Source organism: Gorilla gorilla, chromosome 13 (assembly GCF_029281585.2).
Source record: "Gorilla gorilla gorilla isolate KB3781 chromosome 13, NHGRI_mGorGor1-v2.1_pri, whole genome shotgun sequence".
Taxonomy (NCBI): Eukaryota; Metazoa; Chordata; class Mammalia; order Primates; family Hominidae; genus Gorilla; species Gorilla gorilla.
This window is the reverse complement of record NC_073237.2, coordinates 16,696,199-16,706,950: the sequence shown is the minus strand read 5'-3', so window position 1 is coordinate 16,706,950 and position 10,752 is coordinate 16,696,199. Positions and strand designations below refer to the sequence as shown.

The 10,752-nt window shown below is 39.3% G+C and overlaps 1 protein-coding gene across 1 annotated transcript; it reads left to right on the top strand.

Moving 5' to 3' along the window:
• The first annotated feature begins 1,787 nt into the window (after nucleotides 1–1,787).
• LOC129524668 (eukaryotic translation initiation factor 3 subunit F-like) lies at nucleotides 1,788–6,877 on the top strand. The gene is made up of 2 exons (XM_055350945.2): nucleotides 1,788–1,804; nucleotides 5,860–6,877. The coding sequence occupies exons 1-2, from the start codon at nucleotides 1,788–1,790 to the stop codon at nucleotides 6,755–6,757; spliced, it is 915 nt and encodes a 304-aa protein (XP_055206920.1). The 3' UTR covers nucleotides 6,758–6,877.
• The last annotated feature ends 3,875 nt before the right edge of the window (nucleotides 6,878–10,752 follow it).

The window sequence follows — 10,752 nt, the reverse complement described above, 5'->3', positions numbered from 1 at the left end:
ATATAATATGTAATATATATTATATATAGTATATCATAATGTAATATGTATTATAATATAATGTATTATAATACATATTATATTATATATAAAATATAATACATAATATTATATAATATAATAATAATATAATATAATACATAATATATAATATATAATATGATATAGATTATATAATATATAATATGATATATATTATATAATATATAATTATATAATATAATATATTATATTATGATATATCATATATAATATAATATATCATATATCATATAATATATATCATATATTTTATATAATATATATCATATTTTATATAATATATGTCATATATATTATGTATCATATTTTAGATACTATATATCATATATGATATATTATATATCTTATATAATATATATCATATATTTTCTATAATATATATCATATATGAGAAATATATTATACGTTTTATATAATATCTGATATATAATATATAATATATCCTATTAATATATTATATATTATATAGTATATATGATATATTATAATATATCATATATATGATATATTATAATATATCATATATATGATATATTATAATATATATAACACATTATATATAATATGTAATATATATTATAGATGTCATATAATATATGTCATCTTATATATTATATATATGTAATATGACATAATATATTATATATATCATATATATTATGACATATAATATATATTATATATTACATATATAATATATTACATATGTATATAATTTTTTTTTAGACAGAATCTTGTTCTGTTGCACAGGCTGGAGTGCAATGTCGCCATCTTGGCTCACTGCAACCTCTGCCTCATGGGTTCAAGCGATTGTCCTGCCTCAGCCTTTCAGGTAGCTGGGACTGCACCACACTGGGACTACACCAGCTGCCACCATGCCTGGCTAATTTTTTGTATTTTTAGTAGAGACAGGGTTTCACTGTATTGGCCAGGATGGTCTTGATCTTCTCACCTTGTGATCCTCTTGCCTTGGCCTCCCAAAGTCCTGAGATTACAGGCCTTAGCCAAGATACATGTTTTTTAAATGAAGAAAAATTTCAAAGTTACTCTGCTTGGTACAATAATCAAATATATAAATTGAGGAATAAAACATAACCATGAAACATATTTATAACTGCGTATGGAAAATACAGAAGATAATTTTTTAAATAACATATTTTGAAAGCATTAACTAGTAATTTGAAGAGTTCGCATTTGACAAGCCAGTATGAACATACCTTGAATGCAGCAACACTGGTTCCCCATAAGAAAAATCAAAATCAGGGAAAATGAAACCACAAAGGTTCAATCTGCTCTGACCTTTGAAAAACTCAGCACAGACAGTGGCACGTAGCACCAAGGGCAGGAGATCCCTAATCCCATCATGATGGCAATAGGGCATAAACATTCCAGGGTGAAGGCACAATCCACATTGTGAAGTCCAACTGCTGCCATGCAGACAGGTGTGCTTTTACATGTACAGGAAGGTCATTGAAGGCTCAGTGTTTTGTTTCAAAAACTGAATCCCAAGCGCACACATTATTTTGTTGTGCTTCTTAAAATAAGTTATGAGATGGGAAATAGGGCACCCCCAAATATAGCCAATAGTGGGAGTTTCAAATTGAAGAGTGGCACAACTGATACGTTGAGAATAAACAGAGATTCCATTCTGTTTTTTCTTTTTCAACTTTTATGTTAGATTCAGGGTGTACATGTGGAGGTTTATTACCTGGGTATATTGTGTGGTTCTGAGGTTTGGGATATGAATGATCCCCACATCCAGGTACTGAACATGGTACTCAGCAGTTTTTCAACCTTTTCCTTCCTCCCTCCCCCTCCTATCAGTCCCTAGTGTCTATTGTCACCATCTTCATGTCCATGGGTACTCAGAATTTAGCTCCTACGTATAGGAACATGAGGCGTTTGTTTTCTGTGACTACATTAGTTCACTTCCTGGATTCCAGCTCTATCCATTTTCCCTCAAAGAACATAATTTTATTCTTTTTTGTGGCTGCATAGTATTCAATGGTCTATATGTACCACATTTTTATCCAGTCCACTGTTGATGGCCACCTAGGTTGATCCCATGTCTTTGCTAATGTGAATAGTGTTGCAATAAACATACAAGTGCATATGTCTTTTTGGTGGAATGATTTGTTTTCTTTTGGATACATATTCGGTAATGAGACTGCTGGGTTAAATGTTAGTTCCGTTTTACGTTCTTTGAGAAATCTCCAAATTGCTTTCCACAGTGGCTGAACTAACTTACATTCCCACCAAAGGTGTATAAGCATTCCCTTTTCTCCTTATCCTTGCCAGTATCTGCTATTTTTTTTTGACTTTTTAAAAATAGTCATTCTGACTGGTGTGAGATAATATCTCATTGTGGTTTTGATTTGCATTTCTCTCGTGATTAGTGATGATGAGCATTTTTTTCATGTTTGTTGGCTGCATGTATGTCTCCTTCTGAGAAGTGTCTATGTCTTTTGCCCCTTTTTAATGGGGTTGTGTTTTGCTTGTTGAATTATGTTCCTTATAGATTCTAAATATTAGACCTTTGTTGGATGCATAGTTTGTGAATAATTTCCCCCATTCTGTAGGTTGTTTACTCTGCTGATGTTTTCCTTTGCTGTGTGGCAGCTCTTTAGTTTAATTAGGTCCCATTTGTCAACTTTTGCTTTTGTTGCAATTTCTTTTGAAGACTTAGTCATGAATTATTTCCCATAGCCCATATCCAGAATGGTACTTTTGAAGTTTTTCTTCTCGGATTATTGTAGTTTGAGGTCTTAAATTTAAATCTTTAATGCAACCTGAGTTAATTTTTGTATATGGTGAAAAGGTGACCAGTTTTTTGTTTTTTTGTTTTTGTTTTTTGTTTTTGTTTTTTGTTTGTTTGTTTTTTGAGAGATAGTCTTCCTCTGTCACCAGGCTGTAGTGGAGTGGTGCCATCTCAGCTCACAGCAACCTCCACCAGCGGGTTCAAGCGATTCTCCTGCCTCAGCTTCCTGAGTCGCTGGGATTACAGGCACATGCCACCACACCCAGCTAATTTTTGTATTTTTAGTAGAGACAGGGTTTCATCATGTTGGCCGGGCTGGACTCGATCTTCTGACCTTGTGATCCTCCCACCTTGGCCTCCCAAAGTACTGGGATCACAGTCATGTGCCACTGTGCCTGGCCAATAAGGTGCATTATTAACATCAATAAAGCTCAGGAACCAGCTTTCACCATATTTGTGTTTAATTTACTGTTTTTCTCGGAGTCTTTGGAATAGATTCCTCCCTCCATGAGCCAGAGAACTTACAATGTTCACTGCAGTGTCTTTAAATGTAGCAGTAGCAGCTGTGGGTTGAGAACACAAGTCTTCCACTTTTCCTTTTAGAGCCAGCCATTCACGGTGCTCTGTGTCCTTATTCAGCATTGGGTAGGGGCATCTGGGTGCTGGGCATAGCACCAGTGCCCCATGGAGGAGGGAGGCAGGAAGCCCCTTTCTTCCTTCTCTAAAACCTTTTTTCTTTATGTAGATCCAAGTTTTTAGCCTATATCATTTTCTTCTCTCTGGATAACTTCTTTTAATATTTTTACAGATCTACTGACAGCAAATTTGTGTTTGTCTGAGAAAGTCTTTATTTTCCTTCACTTTGGAAAGATAATTTTGCAGGATACAGAATTTTAGGTTGGTGGAATTTTCTTGCTTGCTTGCATGGGTTCTGAAGAAAAGTTTGATGCAATTTTTATTCTTATTCTAACATGTGTTAGGCCCTGCTAAAGCCCAAGGTGGTTAGACTCTTGTGAAATAGTTTCCCTGGGGCAGGCTTTTGCTAAGGAGAACGGAACACCCAGGGCGTATTTCAAAGTAGTTACTTTTCCCCTTCCCTGTGGGAAGCAAGAGGGAATTTTTCTCTGATGTGCATAAGAGCGTCTGGCAGAGCTCTTGGAGGTTCATGAAAGTGTAGGGCCCCCTAAGACTGGGCTCCCTTAATTCTTAATTCTCAAGTTTATGTGCATGGAGCCTCCAGCGATTTGTTGTTTACATGTAAGTCTTCCCACCGTGGTTCTGGCTCCAGTGGCCAGCCTCCGATCCTGTTAGGCTGGGACTCACTGCCTCTCCAATTTTGGGGATAACCGTTTGCCCTGTTAACCTCAAGCCTCTGATGGATCTAAGAAAAGTTGTAATTTTCAGTTTGTTCAAGGTGTTTTTTGTTGTTGTTGTGAGGACAGGAGTGACAGCTTCCAAGCTGGAAAACAGAAGTCACATTTGGGTTTTGTTTCAAGATATTTTTCCAATGACAGAGAATGATGCCACACACATTTCCATAGATGTCTTTTGATGCAGATGTGCATGTGTTTCTGTTATCCTAAGAGTGAAATACCTGGGTCCTAAATGTGCTCCTTTCTAGAACCTTTATTCAATGCCAAACACAGTATCCCCTCCAGCAGTGATGAGAGTTCTTGTTGCTCCAGATTCTCTCCAACACTTGGTGTTCTATCTTTTACATTTTAGCCGTTTTGGAGGATATGTTATCCTGTTGTGATGTTAATTTGCATTTACATGAATATTAAGAAAGCTGAACACATTCAAGTTTTGCTTTTATAAATTACACATTTAAGTGTTTTACCCATTGTTCTTTCTCTTAGTGATTTTTAAGAGCTCTTTACATATTGTTGATGTGAGCCCTCTGTCAGTTCTATGTGTTCATAGATCTGTTTCCACTCTGCAACTTGTCTTGTCACTTAGTGATGTCTCTTAATAAACAGAAATTCTTAATTTGAATATAGTCTAATTTATCAATTTATTCCCTTAAGTCTATGGCTCTTTGTGATCTGTTTAAGAAATCTGTCCCTATTCATGGTCATAAAAATCGGCTGGGCACGGTGGCTCACACCTGTAATCCCAGCACTTTGGGAGGTTAAGGTGGGCAGATCACCTGAGATCAGGAGTTCGAGACCAGCTGGCCAACATGGTAAAACCCTGTCTCTACTAAAAATACAAAGATTAGCCAGGTGTGGTGGCAGGTGCCTGTAATCCCAGCTACTCAGGAGGCTGAGGCAGGACAATCACTTGAGCCCAGGAGGTCAAGGCCGCAATGAGCAGTCATTGTACCACTGCATTCCAGCCTGGGTGACAGAGCAGGATGCTCTTTCAAAAATAAACATAAAAGTAAATCTAATGAGCTCTAGGATTTCTAATTTGAAGATAGAAGCAATAAGCAAAATGAGAAACCAAAATACATTCGTTTTGATTAAAGCAGAGGTCAGCCATAACTCTGAACCTAAAAAGGAGGTCACCTGAAGCAGCTGTGAGTGAGCAGGGTAAGATAGGAAGCAGAGAACCGATGCTCATTGCCAGATCTTAGGAAAAAAATAATAAATTAGGATGACATACTTTTGCAAAATTAAAGAAATCCCCTGAGGTGCTAATACAAAATTTCATTTGTGATAGGACTAATAAAGAAATTCAGCTAGTAGTGGGATCTGTCATGGACTGAGTTTGATTCCAAGAACAGAAGAGGCAGGACCAGTGAGAAATAGCACAGCCATATTTGCAAAAGCAGCCCTCCCACGTTAGGAAGAAGGGATACTTTTGCACAGTGAACAGCACTACAACTGCTCATCTCTTTCATGTACTATCACACATGGAATGACTGAGATAATCCTGTGTTCCACACATAGTCCTCCCTGCCCCTACTGAATAGAGAAACCCAATTTCACCTTGGCTATCTCTAGATCAATTACCTGTTAATAGGTCTGCTGTTTTCTTTACCGTTAGTTTCAAGAAGAACTAAATATCCCCAAATGGTATTTCAGCTTCCACTTAATGAAACCTGTCATCTAAAGCCAGACCCTGGCCTCAGCGCAAGCTCCAGCACAGACCCCAGCACCCGCTCTGCCTGGTCCTGCTCTTCCAGGGCCCTTCCCTGGTGGCCGTGTGGTCAGGCTGCACCCAGTCATTTTGGCCTCCACTGTGGACAGCTATGAGAGATGCAACAAGGGTGCTGCCCGAGTTATCGGGACGCTGTTGGGAACTGTCAATAAACACTCAGTGGAGGTCACCAATTGCTTTTCAGTGTCACACAATGAGTCAGATGAAGTGGCTGTTGACATGGAATTTACTAAGAACATGTATGAACTGCATAAAAAAGTTTCTCCAAATGAGCTCATCTTGGGGTGGTACGCTGCAGGCCATGACATCACAGAGCACTCTGTGCTGATCCATGAGTACTACAGCCGAGAGGCCCCCAACCCCATCCACCTCACTGTGGACACAAGTCTCCAGAATGGCCATATGAGCATCAAAGCCTATGTCAGCACTTTAATGGGTGTCCCTGGGAGGACCGTGGGAGTGTTCACACCTCTGACGGTGAAATACGCATACTATGACACGGAATGCATCAGAGTTGACCTGATCATGAAGACCTGCTTTAGCCCCAACAGAGTGGTTGGACTCTCAAGTGACTTGCAGCAAGTAGCAGGGGCATCAGCTCGCATCCAGGATGCCCTGAGCATAGTGTTGCAATATGCAGAGGATATACTATCTGGAAAGGTGTCAGCTGACAATACCATCAGGAAGGTGGGCCACTTCCTGATGAGCCTGGTTAACCAAGTACCAAAAATAGTTCCCGATGACTTCGAGACCATGCTCCACAGCAACATCAATGACCTGTTGATGGTGACCTACCTGGCCAACCTCACACAGTCACAGATTGCCCTCAATGAAAAACTTGTAAACCTGTGAAGGGACCCCAAGCAGTATGCTTGCTGGTCTAGGTCTTAACCCCAGGACTCAGAAGTGAAGGAAAAATGGTTTTTTTGTGGTCTTGAGTCACACTGAGACAGTCAACTGTGTGTGACTCTAATAAACGTAGCCTACCTTTTGTAAATTAAAAAAAAAAAAGAAGTTAGTTTCCTCCCTGGGGAATCAGTATCTCTAAATGAGGAGAACCCAAAGTTTCACAAAAGGGAAGAAAAAGTCTGCAAGTGCAAATTAGGCATAATAGTGCAGGGAGCCCCCTCCCCTTGACTTTCAGATTCATGTGTTTTTGTTGTAAGATAAATAACACTACATGGTGGTCACTGACTCTAAGTTTATACCACACACTGTAGGACAACATCCCAACCTCACTATGTGTTGTTTACCAGCTAGGAGCATTAACTGAGTTACATGATTCCATTCCATCATGTCAGATTCTTCTAGGTGATGGGGATTATGTTGTAAATCCAATGAATTGCACAAACATGAGCCTAATACCATATTTTTTTTGGCAGTGAAATGAATTCCTTAGTCAAAAACAATGTTGTATGGGATATCATGATGGTGAATAACAAATTGTTTAAGTTCACTCATGGTAGTACGAGCAGAACAATTGCAAATGTAAAGGGTGAGTTCGTACCCAGGATAAGTGTCTATTTCGGTGAGAACAAAATCCCTGAGGGATGGGTTTCAATGTCGTCAATCTGCAAGTTGACTGGGTAGCCCCTGAGGGAAGGCTGTCATATTAGCCTTAGTTGTTCTACATTGGTCCAGATACAATTTGATTATGTAAAGTCGTGAATACCTTCTAACCTTAATATTATGTGCATTTGTCCATGAGCCCATTGAACAAGTATCAGCTGACTAACATCTATTATATAACATGTCATTGTATGCATATGATTACTCCTCTTCAGTGGATTCCCTCTAATAAGAATTTACTTGGGCTACAAGTATTTTCATACTTTGTGTCTATTTTAAGAAGTCATCTTCGGCTGGGCGTGGTGGCTCACATCTGTAATCCCAGCACTTTGGAAGGCCAAGGTGGCCGGATCACGAGGTCAGGAGATCAAGAACATCGTGGCTAATACGGTGAAATCCAGTCTCGACTAAAAATATAAAAAAATAGCTGGGCCTGGTGGTGGGCACCTGTAGTTCCAGCTACTCAGGAGGCTGAGGCAGGAGAATGGCATGAACCCAGAAGGTAGAGCTTGGGAGCTTGCAGTGAGCTGAGATCACGCCACTGCACTCCAGCCTGGACGACAGAGTGAGACTCTGTCTTGAAAAAAAAAAAAAAATCCAACTATTCAAAAGTAAAGAAAAAAAATATGTCAATCCCCCATGTGTCCACTGCACACCATCACAAATTTTAAACCATGCATGAGCTCACATTTTGAATAGAAGGATCTTGGGGACAGGGGACACTAAAAGCCCCAAATATGGTCCTGTGTGGCACAATGGTTTTTTGGTAAATGCTATACTGCATACAATGGTGGTCGCTTAAGATAACAGAGCTGAAAAATTCTTACCATCTAGTAACACTGTGGCCATGATGACATCATAGCACAACGCATTACTCATGTGTTTGCAGTGAGGCTGGTATAAGCAAACCCACTACATTTGTCAGTGGCATTAAAGGTTAGCACATCTAATTATGTACCATATGTCATACTTGGTAATAATAATAAATGACCATGTGACTAGTTTATGTACAGTTGCTCCTTGAACAGCATGGATTTGAAATGTGCAAGTTCACTTATATGCAAATTTCCTTCTGCTTCTCCCACCCCTGAGACAACAGGATCAACTTCTCCTCTTCTCTTCCTCAGGCTGCTCAACATGAATATGCAGACGAAGACCTTTATGATGATCCGCTTTCACTTAATGAACAGTAAACATATTTTCTCCTCCTTATGATTTTCTTAATAGAATTTTCTTTTCTCTTTATTATAAGAATACAGTATACAATTAACAAAGTATGCATTAATTGTTTATTTGATCAGCAAAGCTTGCAGTTAATAGGCTATTAGTAGTTAAGTTTGGGGATAGCCCAGAGTTATATATGGATTTTCAACTGCACAGGAGCTGGTCCCCTAACCCTTGCACTGTTCAAGGATCAACAGTATTTACAATACTATACATTTTATTCATATTTTAGAGTGCAGTACTTCTACTCATTAAAAATAATTAACTATAAAACAGCGTCGGGAAGGTCTTTCAGGAGTTCTTCCAGAAGAAAGCCTTGTTACCATAGAAGATGACAGCTGCATGTATGTTATTGCCCTTGAAGACCCTGAAGACCTTTCACTGGGACAAGATTTGGAGATGGAAGACAGTGATATTGATTATCCTGACCCTTACAGGGCTAAGCTAGTGTGTGTGTTTGTATGTTTTTAACAAAAAAGTTTAAAACATAAAAAATAAAAATAAATAAAGCTTATCGAATAAGGATATAAAGTATTTCTGTACAGCTGTTCAATGTGTTTTTGTTTTAAGATGTGTTATTATAAGAATCAAAAAGTTAAAAAAATTAAAAGTTTATAAAGTTACAATAAGCTAAGATGAACTTGTTAAAGAAAGAAAAATTTTAAATACATTTAGTGTAGCCTAAGTGTACAGTGCATATAAAGTCTATAGTTATGTACAGTAATATCCTAGGCCTTCGCATTCACTCACCAAGTACTCACTGACTCATCACAGCAACTGCCAGTCCTGCAACCTCTGTTCATGCTAAGTGTCCTATACTGGTGTACCACTCTCTCTAACTTTTGTAATATATATATATTTTTTTCTTTCTTTCTTTTTTTTGAGAAGGAGTTTTATTTTGTTGCCCAGGCTGGAGTGCAATGGTACGATCTTGGCTCACTGCAACCTCTGCCTCTGGGGTTCAAGTGACTCTCCTGCCTCAGCCTAACAAGTAGCTGGGATTACAGGCCCACGCCAGCACGCCCAGCTAATTTTGTATTTTTAGTACAGATGGAGTTTCTCCATGTTGGTCAGGCTGGTCTCGAACTTCTGACCTCAGGTGATCCGCCCGCCTCGGTCTCCCAATGTACTATGCTTTTACTGTATCTTTTCCATGTTTGGATATTACTATTGTGATATAACTGCCTACAGCAGTGGTCCCCAAAGTTTTGACACCAGGGACTGGTTTTGTGAAAGATAATTTTTCCACGGAGTGGGGATGGCTTTGGGCTGAAACTGTTCCACCTCACATCATCAGATCATCAGGTATTAGATTCTATTTTTTCTTTTTTTTTTTTTTAGACTGAGTCTCCCACTGTCGCCAGGCTGGAGTGCAGTGGCACAATCTCGGCTCACTGCAACCTCTGCTTCCCGGGTTCAAGTGATTCTCCTGCCTCAGCCCCCTGAGTAGCTGGGACTACAGGCATGCGCCACCACACCCAGCTAATTTTTGTATTCTTAGTAGAGATGGGGTTTCCATGTTGGCCAGGATTGTCTTGACCTTGTGATCCACCTGCCTCGGCCTCCCAGAGTGTTGGGATTACAGGCGTGAGCCACAGCAGCCAGCCTAGTTAGATTCTTATAAGGAGAACACAACCTAGATCACTTGTATGTGCAGTTCACAATAGGGTTTGCGCTCCTGTGAAGGTCTAATGCTGCTGCTGATCTGATAGGAGGCGGAGCTCAGGCAGTAATGCTCGGCTGGCCAGCCACTCATCTCCTGCTTTGTGCCCAGTTCCTAACAGGACACGAACCGGTGCTGGTCCATGGTTTGGGTGTTGGGGACTACTGGCCTACTGTATTCAGCACAGTGACATGCTGCACAGGTGTGTAGCCCAGGAGCAATAGGCTGTACGATATAGCCTAGGTATGTAGTAGGCTACACTGTCTAGGTTTGTATAAACTACACTCTATGGTGTCCACACAGCCACAACATCACGTAATGATGCATTTCTTGGAATATGTTACCATTAAATGAGATTTACCTGTATTAGTGTCATCTCAGGTTTATTGTC